The sequence below is a fragment of the Ambystoma mexicanum genome, chromosome 12 (genome assembly GCF_040938575.1).
Source record: "Ambystoma mexicanum isolate Mex_15411 chromosome 12, UKY_AmexF1_1, whole genome shotgun sequence".
In the NCBI taxonomy this organism is placed as follows: domain Eukaryota; kingdom Metazoa; phylum Chordata; class Amphibia; order Caudata; family Ambystomatidae; genus Ambystoma; species Ambystoma mexicanum.
In genome coordinates this window covers 88,570,221-88,595,571 of record NC_090936.1, presented here as the reverse complement: position 1 = coordinate 88,595,571, position 25,351 = coordinate 88,570,221, and the positions used below count along the sequence as shown (strand labels likewise).

The window sequence follows — 25,351 nt, the reverse complement described above, 5'->3', positions numbered from 1 at the left end:
AGTGGTCGTTCGTCTCCATCGGAGTCCAAACTACACATCAACCTTTTGGAGCTGAGGGCAATCAGACTAGCGCTGAAGGCCTTTCTGCCCTCTGTCAGGGGAAAGAATGTCCTGATAATGACGGACAAAACAGTAGCCATGCATTACCTCAACAAGAGAGGAGGTGTAGGGTCTCTACCGCTGTGCAGAGAGGCAATGCAGCTCTGGTGCTGGGCAATTCGAGAAGGAATCTGTAACGCTCACCTGGTATTTGGTTTTAGCTTATAGCTTTTTAGCTTATAGTCTTTTTTCCCAGAGCCCACCTCCCTTGTGGACCCAACAACCCCTTAGTGCTTTCCTCACCTAGGTTTTTGATATGGTGCGCTCTCTGTCCTGCTGTTCTGTGCAGGGGTGCGCCGTGGATGGGCGCGTCGCAACCGAGTTGCTTCATTGGTGCGGGCCCTGTTAGTCCAGACCTGCTGCGACTCAGTTCTTCAGTTAAGTCTGTTGTTTTGACAGCTTGTACTTAATTGTAATTGCCCCTGTTAATGTCTTTCCTTCTCTCTTGGGTGCGGAAGGAGTTCTGAAGATGCCGTGCTGGCTGGGGCTGTTCTCGAGATGGTAAGTGAAAGCGCGGAGCGCGGCACTATGTGCTTTTCTTGCGGTGTGCTAACCTGTGTTGTCCCTCTTTTGCAGGCCGCTGCAATGTTCCGGGTGATAAGCTGCCGAGAGGATGCGGAGCGGTGAGTAGATTTTGTTCGAATCGCCGTCGAGTAATTATGCCTGTTAATCAGCCTTGCCTTTTCTCTTGCAGGTTGTCGGAAGGCTGGAATGGGCTTGAACCCACAGCAAGTTCTACTCAGGTAAGCGTGAGCCTTCCGAATGTTGTTGAAATGTGAAGAAATAACGCTTACTAATACTGCTTTTCTATTTTCCCCAGCTTGCGGCTTCCAGGAGAGAGAGCAAGCGTTCGCCAAGATGCTGGATATTCCGGGCACTGGAGCGGATGACAGGAGCTGGGCTCGCTAACGGGTAAGAGTAACTAATGGTGTTCTTCTTTGTCTTGCAGGTGTCGGCCCGTAATGCTGAGGAAGATCCGACAAACCTTGGTGAACGTCACGCTGCGAGAGCAGAACAACGCGAAACGTGTTCTCCAGCTTGGGCGTGGCTTATATAGCATGCAGGTATCCCAGGTGCCTTCAGGCCTGACCACACCCTAAATGCTACACTGCATTGTGCAGTTCTGGAACTGAACCATGTGGGGGCACCCATGTTGTGACACTGCCATTGTGAGCTCCAGCTCTCCCTTTTGCCATATGAGCGTGGCGCCAAAGGCGCCAGGACTGACTCCAAGAGAGTCTTGGGGGACATGAAGGGATGCCGTGGTGCGGCGCAGGGGCCCCGACTGCTAGGACCAGGGGCAGTGGTCATGACAGAATCTCCTTATCGGCAGTTCACCTAGCCGGGTAAGAGAACACTACGGCGGACGCTCTGAGCAGGCAGAGCACAGTGTCCCACGAGTGGGAGATCGCTCAGGAAGTCCTTCAAGAGATCTTCACCCTCTGAGGAACCCCTCAGGTGGTCCTGTTCGCAACCGAAAGTGTGAAAGGTATTGCTCAAGGGAATTTCCTCAGAGAGGAGCTCTAGGCGTTCCCTCAGATACCCGTCATTCCTCAAGTAATCAGGAGGCTGAGTAGGTTTGGGAAGCCGCATGATCCTAATTACCCCGGATTGGGCCAGGAGAAGGTGGTACCCAGACCTTCTGGATATGTCCATCTGTCCTCCGATACGTCTTCCACAAAGAGAGGATCTTCTCTCGCAAGGGGAGGGACAGGTTCTCCATCCAGAGGTCAACACTCTCAACCTTCATGCATGGTTTCTGAAAGGTTGAGATACAAGGATTGGGACCTCCCGGTGACGTAATGGAGGTGTTGCTTTCATCATGAAGGCCAGCAACAAATTCTCTGTACCGTAGGCGCTGGAATAAGTGTTGCGACTGGTGCAGGGAAAAGAATGTTGTTCCTTTTCTATGTTCCATTCCGGATGTGCTTTCTTTTCTCCAATCATAAGCACGCAAAGGTCTTCATATTGGAACTGTTAAAGGTTACCTGGCAGCACTTTCAATATTCAAGCGCTCTTCGGAAGAGTGCACTTACTTCGAAATTCCCTTGGTGATTCAATTTCTGAAAGGGCTCACAAACATGTTCCCACCTTCTACTTTTCAGGTTCCAGTTTGGGATCTTAATTTGGTTCTAAAATCTTTGATGTGTGCCCCATTTGAACCCTTGCACACATGCCCATTGAGGTTATTGACATTCAAAACCATACTATTGGTTGCATTAACATCTGCACGTAGAGTGAGCCATTTGCAGGCACTCTCCTCCAGGCCACCCTACACCGTATTCCACAAGGACAAGGTTGTATTGAGGGTAAAACTCTCCTTCCTTCCTAAGGTGGTATCTGATTTTCACCTAAATCAACATATTGTTCTGCCAGCGTTTTACTCCCCGCCACATCCCGGTGAAGAGGAAGAGAGGCTCCATAGATTGGACCCTAGAAGAGTTTTAAGCTTCTATATTTCTAGATTCTCCAAACTAAGGGTGGATGACAACTCTTTATTGGCTAGACGGGAAGAAAACTAGGACAAGCTGTTTCGAAACAGACTTTGTCAAGGTGGATTATACTTGGTATCTCAGAATGTTACAAAATGGCAGACAAGGACCCGCCAGAGGGTTTGAGAGCTCATTCTACCAGAGGTATAGCCTCTTCCGCAGCCCTTCAAAGGGGAGTACCTATTAGATCTATTTGTAATGCTGCAACATGGTCATCGTTGCATACGTTGATAAAGCATTATTGTCTGGATGCTTCCCATTCTCAGGATGTCGCCTTTGGTGAAGCGGTACTGTATTCGGCATTATAAAAAGCCAACAATTCTAAATTCTCCTCCCTCCTCCTATTCTACATACTGCTTTGGGAGTCTATCAAAGATGAGGAATATGTTGGAGGACGCAATCCATTCGGAGAGCAAGTTACTTACCAACTGGTAACGTTCTTTTGATTGGATGTTTCTCCAACGTATTCCTCATCGCCCTCCCATCCTACCCCTTTGTAGAATTTCCCATGCTGTTATAGCTTTCGTTCTCGCAAGGCTGACTATTGCTTACCTAGGCTAACAGCCAACATGAACAGGATGGAAAAACAGAACTGAGGCCAACGGGCGCCACGCGTGCCACTTATACACCCAATGTCATCACCCTCGACAGAGGCCTTCGAGGGACATCAACTCAATGCCATCGACACACAATGCCCTCTGCTGAGAATTGTTTTCTCAAAGCTGGACGTGATTATCAAAGATGAGGAAGAACATCCAATCGAAAGAACGTTACCAGTTGGTAAGTAACTTGTTCTTCTCCTGGTATTGCTTGGCACAGTTCACAACAAGGCCAGGGTGAATGACCCCCTTCCGCTGGCATCTTTATCACAACTCGTAGTTTGGTATCAGGAGAATTACTGCCTTCTCCTGATATTGCTTGACACAGTTCTTTCTCACTGCTTTCAGCTTGCTTTAACCTTTTCCACTTTGTTTTGTTGTTAGCAAACTCCCAAATCTTGTTTGGGTGCCAGCACTTTTTCTGGTGGTAGGGTTTCTTTCTTTCCCACTGTGGCGAGGAAGATTTCCTCTAGTGCTCTCAGTATCTGCTTTCGAACCCAGACTTCTCTCTGGTGGACAGTGGTCTTCTCTTTCGGACTATGATAAGGAAGATTTCCTCTGGCAATCTGTTTTTGCTTTCGGGTACCAGATCCTTCTCTGGTGGTTAGTGGGTTTCTCTTTCCCACTGTGACCAGGAAGATTTCCTCTTATGCTCTCGGTATCTGTTTTCAGGTCCCAGACTCTTGTCTGGTGGTCACTGCTTTTCTGTCTGCCACTGACACAAGGAAGATGATGCTGGGGGCACGACTGACACTGGCTAGGCCCAATAGTTGGTCCACTCCCACTGGGCCGAGGTTAAGCTGTTGGAGAGTCTCTTTCGCCTGTTCACTCGTCCAGGGACTCCCGTACCTCCCCTTACCTTCTTGGGAGCTTCGGTAGGTCACTGGGGCTTCCTGGAACTGGGATCAGCTTGGTCGGCTCTTCAGACTTCTCTCCTTGTCAGGATCGCCAGCCCGTCTCCTCGCACAGCTCAGCTTACTTTCATCTCTGTCATGAACCCGGGTCTGCCGGGGGCTGACCCAACGGAGAATTTCCACTGCTGCTCGCTGGCATTCTCTGCATCTTTCTCCCGCTGGTCCGCCAGCAGGATTTGAATTTCCCATGTTGGAGATATGCTTCACCGGCTTCCTCTCACAGCTGCACTCGACCCTGCATCCGGGCTTGACACATTTGATAGTCCTGTGTTTCTTTTTTATACATTGTAGCCAGTTCCTCCCATGCGGATTATAAAAATCCTTCATCTCTATTAACAACTTAATCCTCATACCTCCTTGGGGCCACCTCGTACAAGCGTTAGCACAGTTAATTACCTTCTTGTCTCCTATGCTCTTCCTTGTCCAAGTACTTTTGGCCTTCTCGACTACGTTTCAATAATACATAGGTTTATGTAGTTATGTGCTTATGAACATTAGGGGGGGTTACGTGTGATTTTAACTAATTAAATTACAGAGAATGCTGTAATAATGAAAATGTTATAATGAAAAATATCCATTTCTTTATTTTAAATTTTTTTATTTTGCAGGGATACCACCAAACCCCTTGTTTCCCTATGCTTTTAACCCCACACCAACCCCATCCCCACCTGTTTTAAGCCCTTACCCCACCCCCATATACATTTTAAACAGAAATGTGATTTTTTTTGTAACAGGATTTTCGTTATTACAGCGTTCTCTATAATTTAATTCGTTAAAATCACTGCCTACCATTAGGGAGGGCTAGGGAATGTCGGGGAGTGACAACTTTCAATGGACTGTGCCCCAGGTGTCCCCAGAAGTGGAGTCCCTCCCCATGAGGTCCTCCCGCAATATACCACCCTTAAGGGTGACTGTTTGGTAGCGACCGCACCTCTCTGGCCTCGTGGAAATGGGCTCCCCCTTGGGGAAAGTGGCGACACCTTGTGAATCGTCACGCCATGCAAACCAAATGTCCTTAAAAATAAAAGAAAGTTCTTTTGGTGGTTATCTTGGGCTCATATGGAAAGGCCCAACCTAATATAGTTGAGATGAAGTTGACATTCTTGTTATTTCCCTGTTCCTTTGTCCAAGGGCAGGTGACTGGTGGGATAAGGTATATTTCAAGAATCAACTGTTCATAATTTTCATATTTTATTGACATTTTATTGTCTGCCTATGATTCCGAAATTAATGGCGAAACATTGAAATGCATCTTCGGTCAATAGTGGCTCAAAAGCAAACTAGTTTCCATTGCCAATGTGGCTTGTCTGTGTGTACAACACTTTTGTTAGAAGCCATATTTTTAGGATTTAAATTCTTTTGAGAAAAGAAGATCATTCAAAAATATTTAAAGGACCTGGGGACTGCAGTTGCCTTCCTCCCTGAGACTCATCCATGTCCCTTGTATGAAATGCTGGCCTAGAAATAGAGATTTCCCTAACCAGTGTAGCAGAGAAGAGGGGGCGCGGGTGGTCATCCTGATTGGTGGATGGATCCCTTCCAAGACGATAGGAATATAGAGACAGCCTCCTGTTCAAGGGTGGATTGGCTACCCAGCTTCTTTAGCCTCAGTATAAGCCCATAATGAGAAATATGATGCATTCTTTGAAGATATATGCCTGAAGTGGCATCCTTTTTAGTAGGGAAATTGTTATATATATGGAGTCTTGGATCCCAGTACAAACAGAACACTTGCCCATAGAGTGGTAGACCTGAGAAACTAAGTGGCACTAGCAAGAATTTTCTAGGACTTATCATTAATTGAGGCATGGTGATGTTTCAATCCTGAGGAAAGGGAATGTACCCATTTCTCCCATCTGTATAAAGGGCTTTTCAACACAGATATCCTAGTTGTATTTTCCCTAATCCCATTTTTATTTACATTAAAGACTGTTTTTAAGGCTCTCCACAACTATTCTCCAGTAACACCTGTGGTCTAGGTCAGTCAATTAATTTACCTTTCCCCAGAGAGCCCCATGGTTGCACAATTAAATTAACGAAAATGATCCCTTAACAATGGGAGTTGGGGTAACTTGGGATGCTGTGATTGCGGTGCTCATGGTGTTAGGTCATCAGTAGCTCATCAGCATTTACAGAAGCTAGGGAAATGTTGAGGGTTTTGCTAGAGGGCACGGTAAGGCTAAGAAATCCATTCATAAGCGGAAATAATGCCAGACAACCTTAGGGATTTGAGAACAGTTATGGAGAATATTAAAGCCCATCTAGCGGATTGCACAGTGCAATCTATCCTGAGAATTCAGAAAGCATACTATATAAAAGGAAACCAGGGGTATCTCCTATTAGCCATTACGTTAAAACCTGGGCACAACAGAATTCATATAAAATCTCTGTCAGATTTGAAGGGTCGTATCCAACATGATTAAGAAAGCACTGTTGATTGTATCACAAATTACTATCAATCAATGTCATATACCCACCTTGACCAACAGAATTACTTCCCCTTGACCAACAGAATTACTTCGACTCAATTCCTCACCTATGGTTCGCTGAAGAGGACTGTCCTAATCAAGAACAGTTCATAACAGCAGAGAAGGTTGAACAGGTAATCAAATCCCTCCCAAATAATAAGGATTCGGAACAAACCGATTTACTCCTGTGGTTTAGAAAAGTTACAAGCCACAATTCCATACCCAATTGGCAAACCTATACAATTCCTTTTAATCCTTGACTGTTGTGACTTAATCAATGGCAGAATCCTTGACCTAAAACTGGGTAAGAGGCATTGGAATACAGCTCATCCTGTCAAATCTCTCTAGTGAAAAACCTGAAGTTGTTTTCACGACTCAGTCCCAGGGGGATCCCTTATTTATGTGGCCAGGGAAGGGCCATCTCTATTGGATCCCGACCCTGAGGGTGGACAAGCGAGGAAGGATCACCTGGATAGGGGTCCTCAGGGAGTGGGGAGGAGATACCGGAAGGTGAGAGATGGTGAACAGGAGTTTCCAGCCCTTTAAGATGAGGTAGCAATACCTTTGAGATTAATGGGGTTGCAGAAATTATTCAAACATCAATAATCGGAACTACGCAGGTAGTTGGCAAAAGGATAACTGTTTTAATATCAATTATCTAAAACAGGGAGTACAACGGACATCTCTCATCACGATCTCAATGTACCCTGAAAAAAAGCTTGCTTATATAACAAAACAATTGTCATAGGTGACGTTAACCCACGTACTACTAACGTCATCCTACGTGACAAACTTCAAAACCCTAATGGTGAGTGTTATAGGGTCTAAGAGGATCTTCTAAGTATTCGATCCATACTTATCTGGGGCAGTGGAATAATGTGATAGGCTTCTTAACATCAGGTGGTACAACTAAGCCCTTCCCCGAAATATGTCACTATGAACGTCACTAAATACACAACGTTTTATTGGCTAAACAACTTTAGGACCCTTGATCATGCGGTCCCCTATCATTGGTTGGCTTCTAACATCCGTCACTACCTTCCCACCTACGCACAGCAGCACGCAGGCTGAGTGTCCAGGAGCCGGTGAGCTCGTCTTAACCTTAGATTCCCACCAATTAGCATATCCATCCATCACCTCAGTGGTCTGCCGTCAATTAGGACTTTGAACTCAGCCTTGGAAATGTTCCTTGCTCTTGAGAATTCAGGGGAGTGAAGGCATGCTCTGTCCTCGTGCGTAGGTGTGACCATCCTGCTCGTCCAACTTCTTCTCCCCACGTATCTAAAGACCACGAAATCGAGCTTCTAGTGGATTAAAATACTATTTTCTAATATACCTCTGAGGTCTTCCTGTTGAAGCTTCATTCTTTCACACAATTTTGTATCCAATAGCAGCTTACTTCAGCCTGATATGGCCTTGGCTTCTTGGCTTGTCCAACCTTGCCTTCCTGAGTTTCGCCTGTAATTCACTTGTTTTCTAACTGTGACATACTGGAAAAGCAGTCTTCCTTATTTTGCTCAGCTCTGCTATTGTACGTAGTGGAAACATCCATTCTTGATTGACTCCAATATATTTATATATGTGTTGATGCATACTGCAATCTATTCACTATAAAGCTAGCCTCAAGAATACTTCCATCTGCTTGCATTTCTTAGCATATTTACATGTGTGAAACAGCTTGATATCTTCAATGTTTCTGTAACATAAGCCTCTCCATCTCGAGCCCGAGATGACACTCATCTTCGATACTTTCTTGATGTCTCATAGAATTGCCTGCATTCTCTAGCCTCTGCATCTTTTATGCACGTCAGTCTTGCTTTATTGTGACGTCAGCATTCATTTTCGACATTCATTTGTCCTGTTTCTTTCAGAGTTTTATTCGAATGGCCATCGTATTGTCTTGTATGCAGGTATGGTTTTGTCAATGGGAACCTTGCTTCTAGGATTCTCGTTGGTATCTGTAATTTTAACAGCTCTGTACATGTCTTATGCTTTGGCTCTCAACATATAGGCAATATGGGGGAGGTGATTGAGGTGGGGGTACTTAGCTCCTTCTCTACACTCCCCCCTCTGGTCGATTCATCAACCACTCTCCCATCATCCTTCACATCTAAACATCCTTGTCTGAAAAAAGAAAATTCAGCATCCATATCATTGACTCCTTTCAGGCATCTAGCTGATTTCACATGCTCATCCTTGTTCCAAGTCATGAGCATGCACTGTCCACTTGGACTGCAATAGATCCATCTCCCCACATACTGCTTATGGTGCTTTGGGTATAGGAACTTTGTTCCCTCAGGTGCATAATTACTGGCCTTCACAAAGTCTCTGATCTCTTCATCTGTCAGATCTCTGGCCTTCCATCCTGGTTCAACATTGATCATAATGTTCATCCCTATGGCTTTCTTTGCTGTCTTCTTGCAGTGTGTGATTATTATCTTGATCACACAGAATCCCAGCAACACTAACACGATCAGGGCTCCAAGGAACTTGAACATGTCTGCCATCCATTGTGGAACCCAAGCAAAAAGAGATCCTAACCAGCTGTCATCAGCAATGTCTTCTACTTCGTCTATCATCTGGACGTGTAGCTTCGTCAGCATTTTTATGGCCTTTGTCAACATGCCATTCTCGTCATCGTGAGAAGGTATGAATGTGCAACATGGTTCTCCAATTTTTGCACGCACACCTCCATCCATAGCTGTGATCATGTCTAAGACATATCTATACTGAAGAGTCATCAGGCGTATGGCCCTCATCTCTTCTCTGATAGCACTGAATCCCTTTATGGTTGTGTTGATCGTCTGCAGCAATTCCCATCCGGCAATCTGCAGCCATTTGGTGTTCGCTCCAACCTGGATTCTCGGCATGAAGATCAATGTGAAGACTGAAGTCTGGCTGAACAGTCTGTCTTCATACGGAATAGAGTCAAAAGCTTCTATTGACTTGGCAGGGAGATCGTTCTCCCTCTTTATTCAATGAATCAGCTCCACAGATCTCTTTTTCCTCGGGTGAGCATCTGCTTTCGGGAAACTGTCAATGTTCAAGTCTCTTTTAGGAATCACCAACGCTGGAACATGAAAATTCACCAGTGTGCATATTCCTCCCCAGTCTGTGGGCAGTCTCATATAAGCATTGCATCCACATGCCCAATAGTGATCCATGGTCACTGCTGTTCCAAGATTCATCTTTGGTGCATCAAAGATCCGACTACAGTTCTGATTCTCTCGGACCTTTCTTGTGCCACTGTTTCTGAAGCATAGTTTTGAACTTTTCAAAGGCACTATCTGCAAGGGTCCTCCTCTGTCTTTGACCCAGGTCAATAGTTTAGCAAGTTTCGGCTACAATGGTTTGCATCCTACTTGTGCATTCCAAACAGTTGATTCAGGACGATCATATATCATCCAGGCAAGTTTTCATCTTGTGATTTGGTGTTTGGAGTTTCATTCACCAGCTCCAAAGTTACAACGGTTGCGGGCTGCTTCCACTTCGCAACTTTCTTTCTTCTGCTACTACTGCTACAGGCACTCTTGGGACACACATCCCTCTGCAATATGGGTTTCTCAGATCGAGCCTTGACAATGGAGTCTTCTTTTCTCCAGCTTCCCTCAGCTTGCTTCTGCACATGGGCCTCGGGTGGATGCACAACTTCAGCTCTGCATTGACAGCAGTTAGACACACATGGAAAGACTGTTAGCTTCTCCTGGTCTCTTCCAATGCAGCTACATCAAAGGGTTTGTGAGCACCGGTCCACCTCAGAACCTGCAGGTGAAATCTGCTCTTCTCTCATCCTGGCGTCCCTTCTGTGGTCACACTTCGTAGTGAACTGACAGCCTTGTGCTCTGCTGCTTCTAATGCTACTGCTGCCGACCTTCCAGCTCTGCTCCAGCTTCCGTCTACTGCTCCTTCCTGCTGCAGCCTTTTGTACCTCTCAGGTGGGGCAACTGGCTTTAGGTGCAGGCCCTTGTTAATTGCCTGACCCTGCCAAAGGCTATTAGGCGTATTTGCCTGTCCTTTACCTTTGCATGCTACCTCTGCATGCCTCTTCAGCCCTCTTCTTTGTCACAGTCCCTGAGGGACATGTAGTCCATATTAAGGTATTTAGATTGTCCTATTTCTTTACTACTTTTAACAGTGTTTTTACTTCCCTTGATGTTTTTAGAAAAGGGATTGTAGGGTTTAACCTTTTAAGATACTGAGTAGAAAAGACTGCATTTCCATCATTCGGTTTGGTATACTTTCAATATTGTGGAGGATATTTGATTTTAAGGGGTACAAAAGAACTGTTCTTTGGATATAATACTTGGTTGGATTATACCCTTGGCGTTTATCCTTCCATCCTTAATAGTAGGTTGAGACATATCAAACCGATAATAAGTCAATTCTTCCTTCAACCCAGAGGTAAGAGTATCCCTCTCTAAGGAGAAATACTGTGTCTCACCCTGCGAAGTGTCCCCACTAACCTGAACCTGGTCTCCACCCAGGTGATCCTCCTGCAGTACACCACCCCCAGGATTGGGATCAGGAAGTGTCTGCCCTCTCCTGACGACGTGGTAGGAGAATTTAAGCAGGGTTTTAGTTGGGGAGTCGGCAGGATTCTCCACAGTAGACCTAAAAGTGAATGCAGACATGGGTGTTGAGTTCACTATATCCCATGTAATTAGATTGATTTTTAGATCACTTTTATTTCTTGAGTAATTATAAATGAAGTATGGTTTTATTGATTTATTAGGTGTGAATTTGTACTTGCTAAGTAGACCTAAAAGTAACTTGGAGTAAATGAGCTTTTATCCAGTTCTTGATAATTATGTTTTGTTGTGTGTAATGTCACTGGAGGTCAAGACTGAGTACCAGGTACCTCATGGCTGTGTTGTAAAGTGTCACAGACAGTCATTTAAGAAGAAATACGTTTAGAAATAAGTGCTCCATTGTCAAGCCACTGCCTAGCACAGTGTATGTAGCACAGGAAGATAGCAAACCTGGAAATTATCCCCTGAAGTGCCTGAGTCCATAGGTCAGAGTAGACCGCCCTGACGTGAGTTGGCAATGGAGGCACATAATAACAGCAATAGTTTCTATGGAGCTATCCTGAACGGGTCAAGAAGAAAAACTAAAGGGAATAATGAGGGCAAGAAAATCCACCAAACAAATCTAGGAGGTAGCAGCAACAGTACACAAAGAAGTACACCACAGGAGAGGAGTTCAAAGACCCAAAGTTACTTGATAACACCATGCACCAAAAAACGACAAGTTTTAACTTTATCAAAAAGAAAGACATTCCATAAACAGGTCAGGATGCAAACCAGAAATCCAAGATCCAGTGACGCACAGAACAAAGGCAGGAGGGCAGTCCAGCATGTAAGTCAAGAGAGAGAGCCTAAGGTCTGAGATGTGGGAAGACCACAGATTACCAAAAGGCTCATCCAAAAACAGGTCTGGAGGCCTACTCTCACTGATTTTTGCCATAAAGAAAAGGGTTCTACCATTGAACATGTGCACTCTGAAAACTGCTGGACAGATGTATGCCGAATAAAAAAGAAGTTGGGCGCAAATCATCACAGATATTCCTTATTTTGTTTGGGTTGATGTAAATCTGACAAGTAGTTTTTAAAAACATTCATATAGATGGGTACCCCGGTCACACATTATTTTTTGTATATCTCCAATTGTGCAGTGCAGAGTTTTTTCAGAAAAGAAAATCTGCCTTTTTCTGTTGGATACAAGCTTTTCTCAAGGTAATCCTGCGAAAAAGAAAAGTGCTCCAAATGATAAATAAAGTTGGAAAAGGATGGTTTCACATCCGGGAAGGGTAGAGGAAGGGGAAAAGGACCAAATGGCTAAGGGGCCCCTTTTCAGAGGGCTGCAGAGCCTGTTTTTCTATTTACTCCAGGAATCCCATGGGAACAACGAAAGACATGGTTGGAAAAAAAAGTATGTCATGGGAAAGAGCAAGGGAAGCTGGAAATAGGAGTTGGTCAGAAGAGATCCACACAGTGGTGGGGTATGGAGGGACCTAAAAAGGAGGAGTGGTGCACATGGAGAGAGGCAGTAGGGATGGGGAAGACCTTTTCATTTTCAATTGTTTGCGCATTACCACAGTAATCATAAAATGCGGCCTTACAGCACTAATGATTATAGTATCGAGAGAACACAAGTCACCCTCATGGTGATCACAGCTATGTTACCTTGGGAAATTGCTGGGGAAAAATATTGTAGAAATAAAGGGGCAGTGCATGGATTACTGGATCTTTTAGGCCAATTGTAGCAACAGGGACAATGGCCAGAGCGAAGGCCTTGGTGGGTGGGCTCAGGTAATTTATTAGTGAGTGGCATATGGACCATGCCCATAGCCTGCTCTTTTAGCCTTATTGGTGCAACATGGGCTGTGGCCAAGGCCGAATGCCATAAGTGGAGGGATTAGGTTATTGACTTGTCAGTGGGAAAGGTCCATGGCTGGACGGCCAGGGTCAGTTGGGTGTGGTCTCATACTAATTGTTGCAGAGGGGACAGTAGTGGCCACAACAAAGATATTGCATGGCAAACCTATTGCTACTCAGTGAAAAAACATTAGTTAAAATAGTAAAGATGGCCCAATTCATCACAACAAAACCAATAATATTTGGTGGGTGTGGGAGGTGATACCATTGTTAACTCCCCCGTCAGTGCCACCTCTGATGTCTTTTTTTTTTTTGTGAAAATTTAGTTTTAGTGAAACATTTTGGTTATGAGATTGAAAAAAAAAACTATCTTACATCTGCTGGAATAAATTCAAAATGCATACACAGCCTTTATTCCCTACAGGCCCTCCCTCCCCCTCCCTCTCCCACGCCATAGGTCATAGGGCAACTAACACAGCAAGGGTCCGACACAGTAAGACAAAATGTAGTACAGGTAGTAGGCAATTCTTATGTGAACGCTCAGAACGCAGGGCCCAAGCTCCCGGACCAAGCTGACCTCCTCATGGGGCTGACCCAGTCCTCCAGGGTGACACTCAACGGGGCCGGTCCTCAACCCTAGGCAGTAGCTCCAAAATGTTCCCTCAGGCTCAATTTACTGACCCATATTTGTCAAAGAAAGGGAGCCACAGACCCTCGATGTTGGTCTTGGATTCATCAATCAAGTGAGTAAGGAACTCCATGTCATATATGGCACGCAATTTGGCCACTCAATCCTTCTCCCCTGGTGGTTGGGCGGCCTTCCACCTCTGCGCCCAGCAACACCTGGCCGCCATCAGCATGACCTGTAACATGTGGTCGTGTGTCACTTTCGGGCCTCCCTCCACCTCAATACCGAACAGGACCAACCATGGAGACAGAGTTCTAGCAATGCCATCTACTTCCTTTATCCACGATAGGACCTCATTCCAATAGGTTTGTGCAACCCGACATTTCCACCACATGTGTGCATAGTCGCCCCGTTCGGTGTGGCACTTCCAACAATGTGGGTCGTACTCCTTACGCATTCTGGCTATTCTCTGGGGTGGGTAGTGCCATCCATGGATTACTTTCAGGGCTTGATAACGATACTGGGGTGCCACCGTGGAGCGATTGGCCTGCCTACACATCTTGGCCCACCTTCTATCAGTGATGGGTGTGCCTAGGTCTTTTCCCCACTGCACCTGGGTTTTCCCTCGGGGTGGACAACAGGAGGCCGTAGAGCCTGGATATCACCCCTTTAGTGCCCTTGTACGTGATCATAAGTTTTTCAAAATCTGTTAGGTTCCTCCTAAGGGTGTCTCCCCACTTACTCTTGGTGATGGCCCCTTTACGTTGCAAGAATCGGAATGGAGAGTTTTTCCCCCAGGCCCAAGAGGTCGCTGAGGGAGATGAATGCACTGTCCACCCAAAGCTGTCCCGCTCTGCTCAAGCCCGCCTCATACCATTTCTGAAAGGCCAGTGGTTCATTAATCCTGTCCATCAGTGGAGGAGCCCAGATGCAGCTCAGGGGTGAGGGCCAGGTCATGAGCCATCTAAGGTAACCCCCCTCCTTCCATATGGACCACAACACACCCAGGACGGTTCAAGATACTCCTCGGAATGCGCCTCTTAGGGACCCACAGCCATTCATCCAGAGTAACAGGGGAGAAGAGTTTGTTATCCAAAGCTACCCACTGTTTCTTAGTACACTGTGCGAGGTGGTCAACCAGGATTCTCAGTTGAGCCGCCTTATAGTATGTGTCTAGGTCTGGGAAGTTGACCCCCCCTTCATGTCTGGGCCTCGTGAGTACATCATAGGCGATTCTGTGGGACTTTCCCACCCAAAGGTATCGCAAAAGGGCGCGTCTAATCTCCAGGAGGAATGGCCTCGATATCTGGGTCGGGAGCATTTGGAACAATTTAATAGAGTTAAGTCGGACCATCCAGGATAAGCCAGATTTTGACCATCTCTCCATATCGCGTTTGATTGTGGACCACAAAGGTGGGTAGTTGGCTGTAAAAAGGTCTGTTAAGTCAGGTGGTATATGGATCCCCAGGTGGCAAAAGCCCTCTTCCCGGCTACAAAACGGAAGGTCCATCACGTACTGTCTATCCACTTCGTTGAGGTGCCCTGCCGCGAATGCAACTGACATCCCCAGGTTAACCTTATAGCCTGCTAGGGTCCCGTATCGTTCTAAACTGTTCAAGAGTTCAGGAAATGAGCGGGAAGGGTCAGAGAGGTAGAGTAGGACATCGTCTGGGATTAGGCTCACTTTACAATGCATATCCCCCATAACGATGCCTTTAATCCTCTCATTTCCCCTAATCGCTATGGCCCAGGGTTCCATCACCAGTGCATAGATGAGAGGAGACAGTGGACAGCCCTGCCTGGTGCCCCTCTCTAGTGGGAATACCTCTGATTCCCCCCGTTGACCACCACCCTTGCTGAGGGGATGGAGTAAAGGGCGGAGAGCCACCCCCACCATCTTGTTCCCATCCCTAGAGACGACATGACCCCTCCCATAAAAGACCAGCTCACCCTGTCGAATGCCTTCTCCGCATCCAGGGATAGGAGAAGAGCGCCCTCCCTCCTGACCTCCCTCAAGCCCAGGATGTGTAGGGTCTTGCGCATACTATCTGCGCCCTGCCTATTAAGTACGAAACCCACCTGGTCTGGGTGAACTAGTCGGGGAAGGTACCGCTCCAGACGTGTGGCCAGGATTCTGGTAAATAATTGTGCGTCCACGTTTAAAAGTGAAATGGGTCTATATGATCCACAGTCTGTAGGGTCCTTGCCCGGCTTTGGTATGACCGTAATCAGGGCCTGTAGGAACGTTGGTGGGATGGTCTCCGGGTTTCTAATCTGATTGAAGAGCTTAGTCAACGGCTGCATCAGAGCTGCTTGAAATTGTTTGAAGAAGTCAGCGGTATATCCATCACCCCCCGGGGCCTTACCCACTTTCAGTCGCTTGATGGCCTGCTCCACCTCCTCCTTCGTTATGTCCCCCTCCAAGACCTCCCTCTCTAGTCCAGTGAGCGGGGGGAGAGGATGATCTTCTAAATATTTCCGGAGCTCATCTGGGGACCCCTCCTCCTGTTTGGTATATAAAGTTTTGTAGAACTTGGCAAAGGACTGTATTAATTGCTCAGTTTTGGTTTGGATATTTCCTCCCCGCTCCCTGATACCCTTCACCTGTCTGTCCGCCCTGCTCCCCCACAACCTCTGCGCCAGAAGAGTCCCAACTCTGTCTCCCTTTTCGTAGTATCTCTGCTTAGTATATCTCAGCTTTTTAACCACTTTACCAATTTACACACTTTGTGTAGGGCTTGCCTCTTTTCTCTCATTTCCCCCAAGAGGGTCGCCCGGTCTATGTCACCCTTATTAAGCTGTGACCTCAGGGCTTGCAATTCTCTCCGTAGCTTGATTCAATCAAAGCTCTTTTCCTCTTTCTTCTGGAGCCCTCAGCTATAAGAAGGCCCCTAAATGTGGCCTTGGCTGCCTCCCAGACCGTGGCCATCGATGTTGCCCCCATGTCGTTTGTTACAAAATAGGCTTCAATTTCCTTACAAAGGAATTCTTTGAATACCTGGTCTCTCAGGAGGGTGTCATTGCATCGCCATCTATAAGCCTGCGTTGTCTCTTGTAGCCGCCAGTCGATGACCAAAAGATTGTGGTCGGACCAAGTGACGGACTCCACTGATGGGCCGCTTATCATCCCTCCTCCCTCCTCGGAGACCAGTAATAGGTCAATTCTGGTATACGTCTGGTGTGGGGGGGAGAAGAATGTATATCCCCCAGGTGCCTGGTGGCACTTCCGCCAGAAGTCAACCCAGTAGTATTCCTGCAGGAGGTCCCTCAATGCGAGGTTTTGCTTTGTGGGTTCCTTTGTCCCCATCCCCTTAGCCGACCACCAGTCTAGGCGAGGGTCTGTGATGAGATTAAAGTCCCCGCTCAGGATCATTGCCCCCTCTGCTCATTCGCCCATAACCTGAAGTATCTTGTGGATGAACCTGACCTGGCCAGTGTTGGGCGCATATATAGTGGCCAAGGTGATTCGCCGCCCCTGAGAAAACCCCTTTATACCAAGACATCTGCCCCCAAAGCCCCTTTTTTGTCTCCACCTCTGTGAGATGCATGGATTTGCCCAGGAGAATGCCCACCCCCTCCTTTATGGAAGACTTATGTGTGGCCCAAAAATTCCTGCCAATTTCCTTCCCCCTGATGGTCTACTCTGCTCCCCTCCTATAGTGTGTTTCCTGCAAAAAGTGGATGAGCAGCTTCTGCTTGCGGAACATATTGCTTGTGAGGGAGTGTTTATTTTGTGAGTTCAGGCCCTTTACGTTGAGCCTACCTACTCGACCCTCAACCATGATCATTGTTGCTCATGCTTGTTAAAATGTCTTTGTGGTCCTTCGAGTCCATGTCATCCTGTTGCTCCCTAGCCCGTGACTTGTTATACCCCTCAACTTTTACACTCTTCCCCTCCCCCCTGCCCCCCTATCACCCCCCCCCCCCTTTCCCATCTAACAAGGCGTTCGTCTCCTTCACCCAACTCGTGCCGGAGTTAGTCGACGAACCACCAGGGTTGCTACCCTGGCCCCAGGAATGTGCCTAGAAACCAAACTTGTCTACCCGTCCTTGTCCCCAGATAGTCCCCTAATCTCAGTTGAATTTGGGGTCTCCAGGGAGCACCCCCCACCCCATAACCCACCAAGGCACACCACAGCAGTTCAACCCCCTCGTTTTGGGCCCCTCGGCCGAGGCCGCATTCTCCTATTAACGCCATAGTATTCTTTGAACTTGGGGGTGAGGCTTGTGAGCTACCAACCGCAGTGCCCCCATCTTTCCTCGTCCCGTGACTGTATGCTTTACCCTCCTCTCCCATCTCCAAACAGAGGACCCAGGCCAACCGTGTCGACCTGTAAAACCCCCACAATATCACAATACTCATCCTGTGACTTTACACTTTCCCCTCCACCCACCCCCATCAAACGAAACCATTGGCCAACCGTGGCAACATGTAAAACACCTTCAATTTCGATTTCAATGTCGGTTTCTCCCCCCCCCCGTGATCTCCCGAACACCTCCGGGCAACCACCGGGACGGCTTTAGTTGCAGTTGTGCTTTTCAAGGCAATCTGATTGAACTCATATGCCCCCCCCCCGCGGCCTCCGGGGGGGTGTTGAGTTTTCCGAAATTTCCGTGCACCCTTAACCATGAGCTTCCCCTGAGATAGATCAGGTCCCTGTGGGGCACGGCTGCGATCTCCCCCGTCTCCACCTCGGTCCTGTGATGCGCCCGGGGCTCCTACCAAGTCCTCAGTGGCTCTCAGTATGTCCTCCTCCGTTACTAGTTGGTATCTCTCTCCCTGCCACTCAAAAGCTAGATAATATGGGTGTCCCCAGCGGTAGCGGACTCCTTTCACCTGCAGCCATCTGGTGATGGGCCCGCATTTTTTCCTCAGCTGGAGTGTGAGTGCTGAGAGGTCCTGAAAGATTGTCACTCTTGAGTTCCCGTATTGGATGTCTTTTAAAGTCTTTGCTCTTTCCAGGATCTTGGCCTTGTCCCTGTAATAGTGGCACCTTGCAAGTACGGAGCGCGGGCCTCTACCTCCCCTGCCCGCACGGTGGGTCCCGTCAAGCAGAACCGTCTCCCCCGAATCAATCCCGAGGACGATCCGGATGATGTCCTGCACCTTTCCTTCGAGTCCTTCCTGAGTCTCCCCCTCCAGCAGGCCGAAGATCCGTAGATTATTCCTCCTCTCACGATTTTCCATATCATCAACCCTCAGGCGGAGGTCCTGCTCGCGTCGCCGCATCTCCTTAAATCTAGCCTCTGTTTGTGCCTCGAGGAGGTTGGTGGAGACCTGGGTGTTTTCGACCCCCTCGATTCGGTCCTCTAATGTAGAAACCTTCGCAGTGAGGTCGGCCAGTTTGGCCCCCATGTCGGACCGCATCCCTCTTATTTCATCCAGAATTGTTTGGATACTGCCCTGGATGGCGTGCAGATCCGGGGCGGTTGGGGTAGGGGAGGAATTAGTCTCCATGTCCGGATGAGTTGGTGTAAATTGGTATTTGGCTAAAGTTTCCCTCCAACTCATGTGGTGCTGTGCACCCCAAGCGTATCTGGCATCTCCGGGTGCGTTGTGGATTCTCCCCACCACCAAATTCTATATTTCCCCCTTTCCGCTGCGGACCACGCCCCCCATAATATGGCTGGGTAACCACTACATATACCCCCGGGGGAACAGGATCAGAACCCCCTTCCGATCTCTGTTGTGATCCTGGTGGTGCTCAGTCTTTTCAGTGCTCTATGGGTCTTCACTGATAATGCCCTGGGCTCCGATTGGTTCACCAGTGTAGATTAAGTGCTTTTACTGGACCTCCACCGTGGATTACTGAGGGGTCCTGCAGGCAAAAATGGCAGGGGATCACCACCCTGGTAGGGACCTTGTTGCCCTTTATTTCCCCTGAGCCTGCCTCCTGTAGTGAGAGGGGGGCGGTAATATCTGGTGGCCGCCTGCCGTCTGTTTTTCAAGCCTGAAGCTGCTCCTGTAGCTTGCCTCAGTCCATGGGGGAGGAGATGGATGCCCCCCCCGGGGTCCTCGCAATCACTGTGGCGAGCTTGAGAGGCCCAGAGCGGGACCTAGAAAATTAAGTGTGCCCATGGGCCAATCTGGCGTCTTGTGAGGAGCCAGAGAGGGTAGCACGGTGTCCGTGGCACAAAAGAACGGTGCAGCGAGCAGATGAAGGGGGGAGGGGGGCCCGGGGCGCGCTCCCGCGTCGGCCCGGGCCTATGTCTCAGGGTCCCCAGGAGGGGCGGGCGAGCGCGAGGGGTCGATGCCTCACCCGTCAGCCGGGGGGCCACGCTGCACCTCACGGTGATGTCCCACTGAGCGGAGCGTAGCCAGTAGAGCTCTTGGTTCGCCTATGCCGCGGGCTGCTCCTGCGAGAGTCGGACTCCTCCCCACTCGAGCCGTCCCAAGGCTCGCTGTCGTGTGCGCCACCGATGCCGGTGAGCCGCCCAGGAGGAGCAGGAGAGGGCTCTCCAAACGGGACGGCTTATCTCGGGCCCAAGACGACCTCCGAGCTCAAGGAAAGGACCGCTGGGCTCCTTACGGGTTTGGACACCCGAATGTCATGGTCAGCTGGGGTCTGGGTGGCATTTTCGGGGCAGTTTCCGCTGTTTTCCCGGGGCTACGCAGGGAGCTGTGGAGTCAGGCTGCCATCTTGCCTGCGCCCCCTGGTGGCCTCCTGATGTCATTTTTGATCTCATTGTTGATCCGCATGTAATCCCATGTATATGTATTTATGGGGTGAGTAATGGGGGCGTTTGATCTCATTGTTGATTCTGATGAAATCCCGTGTATATGTACTTATGGGGTGAGTAGTGGGGGAGTACTCCAAGTTAAAATTATTATCACCTCTCACATTTGCTGAATTTCATGGGCTTTGCTGCGATGAATTGGATCATCTTAACTAAAGTTTTTTCAATGGACATACATATATATATTGAAGTTAAAGGGTACAGAAAGCACCACGGACTGCACTCCAGGAGTTCTCCAAAATAAATGTTTAATCCACACAGAAATTACTGATACGGACAGATCCAGCTAGTTAAATAAAAAAAAAAGGTTATTCCATTGTCAGGCAGAAAATTAAAGAAGCAGAGTTATGATGCGTTTCACAGCCCTCTCGCTGCTTGATTTCATACAAAGTATTTTACAAACATCTCTATGATTTGGACAATGCTGTAAGTCCTTTTTCTTTCTTTTCTTTCTCTTTGTTCTTGTACTCATGCTACCATCAACCTATCATACCACGAAGTTGGCCATCTTATAGTGGACATAAACACTTTAGATTTTAATGCAAAAAGTGGCATATATATAAAAACGCAGCAGCGACAGAAGGGAACCGTGAGGGACTCCACAATTCGCTGCTGCCACTAAAGACAAAAAAGGGCCCAGTCTTACCCTGTGGGATCTTCCTTTTGAGAGGGAATAAAACAAACAAATGGTGTTTTCAGAAACATTGGCTACAGTGGAGAGGCCAGATAGTAGTATCTCTTATCTCACTTGCTCCTGATTTTTCGAGAGCCAGCTGTGACTTGTCAAAGGACAATAATAACACAGAATCACATGATCCAGTGTGTGCTTTATAAACATCAGGGGTACTACTGATTCTTTAAGAGAATCTGAATGGTACTGTAAAAATGTTATTTATTAATGGAATCCACTAATGGAGTAACAATTGACTCTGCGTAGTCCATTGCTGGTAATGCGTCCTCAGGTCGATATGTAGGACGTACATTTTTTTACTAGCAGGCGTCTGTCCAAAGGGTATGCTGAATGCTATTTAAAATGCGCTTTACTATGAGCAATAACGGGAATTCCCAGCTCTCGAACCACTAGTGAGGCATTCCAGACCTGGGAAAGAGGGTTGGAGCAAGTATTATCGGCCGACACTGTAGTTATGGGCCGGAGGCGGAGGCACGCAATCTGAGCTTTCTGCAGCCAAACATCCAATCTAATGATCTGTTACAAGAGTTGAATGTAGAAGAGGGCGTCTGTGCATTGAATAGATTGGGGGGAGGCAGGGTGGGGGGTAGAGGGCCTCTATGCATTGAATAGATTGGGGGCGGGGAGTCAGGGAGGGTTAGAGGGCCTCTATGCTTTGAATAGATAGGGTGAGGGTGCAGGGTGCCTCTGTGCACTGAATAGATTGGGGGGTAGAGGGCCTCTATGCATTGAATAGATTGGGAGGGACAGAGATCATTATAGGACGTTGTGACAATGGATCTTCAAAGGTTTGCAGTGGGTACTTCTTGCCGCCTAGGCCTGGTGTCACCATGTGCAGTGCCTAGAATTGCCTTAATGATAGAAACTGCGCTGATCAACCTGAGGTCCTGTGACTACTTAGAAGTGTCCTATATTACAAATGGCCCTGAACAGGCATGCCTGGAAGCTTCCATCTTTGAGTAGTAACTCTCAGAAAATTACAGTAGAAGTCCATAGACCCTACAATAGTGTGAGTACCAGACGTTTTGTTGGAATAGCTGGTTTAACAACGAAATACCGGTTATATGATATGAATAACATAGTAAATGATTTTAGTCCCTGGGCAATAGCCGAGAAGTGGTTGTCTCTCTAATGCTTACCTCACTTGTACAAAAATACTGGCTTTGTCAATGTTTGTTTTTACTTGCTCCCTATCCCAGCTAATGGCAATGTTTTTTTCCCTATTTCCCCATATCTGTTCGATATTTGAATGCTCTTTGCAATCGGTGCCCTTAGGCTTCCACATTTGTGAATGAGTGAAATGTAAACAGAGAATTTGATGTGTACCAGCCACATCAAATCTTTACTCTTCGTGGCACGCTTCCATTTCTTAAACTCCTTTTCTTTAACACGTCTTATTCTGTACTGTAACTGTATGCATTTACGTTAACTCCCCTTGTCTTAATCTGCAATATACATGAATGCCCGTGGTTGCTGCCACCCGTGGTTGCTGCCACTGTTCAGTTTAGTACTGTACTACTATCCTCTTACAGAAGAGGCCCGCCTCGAAGTATGGTTCCAACTGCCCACAAGATGGAATGTAAATTTGAGAGCTTTTGTTATGACAGTTTATAATGAATCACATTACGCCAGCATGTGTTCGCCTTCTTCTTTCGCTTCACTGACACCGTGTTATGTTTTTTGTTCAGCTATCACCGGAGTTGTTTGACAAGGCGTACACGTTTTACATCAACAACATACAAAAAATGTGCTTTGAGTAAGTATCTGAAGATCGTGCGTTACCCGACTGTGTGTGTGTGCCTTTTTAACAGGATGTGTAGCTGCAGAAAATCGCAGCTGGAAGTGAAAAAAGCACGTTCGTCCTAGTATAATGCAACACTATTGTTTTTGGAGGGGACTCTGTTAACCTGTCAATTCATTTAATCGCCATTGGGTTGTGAAGGCAGAATTGGCGACTCGCCCTTGCAATGCATCTGTTTGCTATGCGTCTTTGTGGGGTAAAGTTAACTTAGTTCTGAAGAGCGCAACCTCTGTCATTTTGGCCGCCTCCTGGCGCTCTGGAGGGCCTCACTAAAACGAGCAGATTCCTATGTTACACCCACGCAGGAGCACTTTTATTTAAGGTGAGAAAGCTTCCTATCAGAAACTTCCTTTTATGGGGTTAAACCCCTAGCACACGGAGTTCAAAATGCCTGCCTTTTAGTTGTACCATAACACCTACTCTGCCGCAATAACAGCAATCATCTAACTAATAGCAGCTCATGCGTCCCTACATTGCAATGTATGCTCCAGATATTGCTATGTACCACTTCTATGGCTCTTTGCACAAAATGGTTCCTCTCCATTCTTAATGTCTTGCTCCCTGCCACACCTGCTGTACCTACCACTCCACGTGGACTACTGATGAGTCTTATCTTCTGCCAGGGATCTTCCACTGTAATTAGCTGCTTTTCACATTCAGTCTACTAGGATAATAAGCAACTCCGCGAATGGGCAAAGAGAGTAATCAGCTGCTTTTCACATTGAGTCCACTAGCATAATAAGCAACTCCGCGAATGGGCAAAGAGAGTAATCGGCTGCTTTTCACATTGAGTCCACTAGGATAATAAGCAACTCCGCAAGGGGGCAAAGAGAGTAGGGGCCTGGGCCAGATCATTGGAAAGATGTTCACAACACGCAGAAATGGGACCCAAGCGTACCTGTTTGCTTCCCTCTGGAAGGTACCAGCGTTTCCCAAGCAGTTGCAGCGTCTGTCATGTTCTTCTGCTCCCTCCAGTTGGCTCCCATCCTTTTTGCTGCTGCACGGCTTGCCGGTTTCCCCCTTGGAGGACTGTTCTCCTTTCTCATCTCAGCTGTCTGATGTTTTAACGCCTGCGTTGGGAAAGGGAGTTTCTCTGGGCCAATAACATTTGTTAAGAAGCTAGAGCGCTCACTCTGCTTCTCCACAGTGATTTTTGGGCTCCTGATCATCTTTTTCTCAGTTGTTGAGAAGCTAGAGTGCTCATTCTGTTTCCCCACAGTGATCCCTGGACTCCTGATCATCTTCTTGTCTTCAGTACATGTCAAAGAGTCAGATGTAAGATACTTTGCATTTTCTAAGGTTTGAATCCTGTCCAGTATATTAGGTTGACTACCTTGACAATGACAGATATTGGCCTTATCAAAAGAAGGAAGGGGAGGATTGAACATTGGAGAGGGGTTTAGTTGTCCTAACGCAGGGGCAAACCGCGTTCTCCGAACATGGTTGTCCCTAATTCCAATGGGGGTTCCTACCCCCATGTGATCCTCACTCTGTGCACCACCCCTAGGGGGACTATTGTACTATGGATACACTGCCTTGGCCCCATGGGAAAGGTCTCCTCCTAGGGGAGAAGGGACGACATCCTCAGATTCATGTCACTACATTGATTTTTGGTTCCAGTGTTAGGTTGTTTTCCATTAATATTCCAAGATTTTTAACTTCTTTTGAACGTTCCAGTCAGTTTACCCTTTTGCTAGTATATGGAATGTGATTTTGGTCCAAAGGATTGTTGGGCATGATCATGATTTCTGTTTTGGCCGGTTTGAGTTTAAGGCTGTTTGTGCCCTTCCATTAGTTTATTTGTGTGAAGCAGTTAATGAGGGTTAGGTCTTGTTCTCCAGTGTTTTTATAGGTGGTCTGCGTAGTTGTAGCAAGTGAGTCCATGTCTATTGATGAAGTTGATGAGTGGGCTCATGTAGATGTTGAAGAGTAGCGTTGAGCGGGGTGTGCCTTGTGGGACCCTCCACAGGTTGGTGAGGGTAGTGCTAACTTGAAGGGGCTTAGCCAAGTGTTTTCTGTTCTTTCTGTTGGGAAGGAGTTTACCCACTCCAAGGCAGTGTCATTAATCCCTATTTCTTGGACTATGTTGATGTGAGTATTGTGACGGACTGTGTCGAAGGCTTCTGAACGGTCTAGTAGTATTAGCGCTGAGGTGATATTGGAGTTGGCGTTTAGTTTTTAGATCATCCCAGATGGATAGCAGACAGTGCTGTTTCCATTCTTCTCATGAGTCTGAAACCTACCTGTGCCTGGTCAAGTAACTTATTGCTTTTTATATTTTCCAGGATTTGTTCATATATGTAGGTTTCTATGAGTTTTGCTGTGTAAGGGATGTTTGAGATAGGTCCGTAGTTGGTTAGGTCTTCTGTGCGTCCCAATTGATCTTTGAGGAGTGCATGAGAAAGAAATCTAATCCTGTTTTTTTTTCTTCTTGGAATTCTTGGACTTGTAGTTTGGTCTTTTCCTTTTCATATTTAGGACTACAAATACCAGAACGCTAGTAAATTAAATAGAACTGCATGACTGTCTCATGTATGGAATTGG

General features: G+C 47.1%; 1 protein-coding gene across 2 annotated transcripts in view; it reads left to right on the top strand.

Moving 5' to 3' along the window:
• Nucleotides 1-25,351, top strand: part of FBXL13 (F-box and leucine rich repeat protein 13) — a 2,326,763-nt gene that overhangs the window by 277,702 nt on the left and 2,023,710 nt on the right. For both annotated transcript variants that reach the window (XM_069628059.1, XM_069628058.1), the window contains exon 4: nucleotides 22,695-22,762. In XM_069628059.1, coding sequence (XP_069484160.1) covers nucleotides 22,695-22,762 — 68 coding nt within the window. The remainder of the gene's footprint in view (nucleotides 1-22,694; nucleotides 22,763-25,351) is intronic.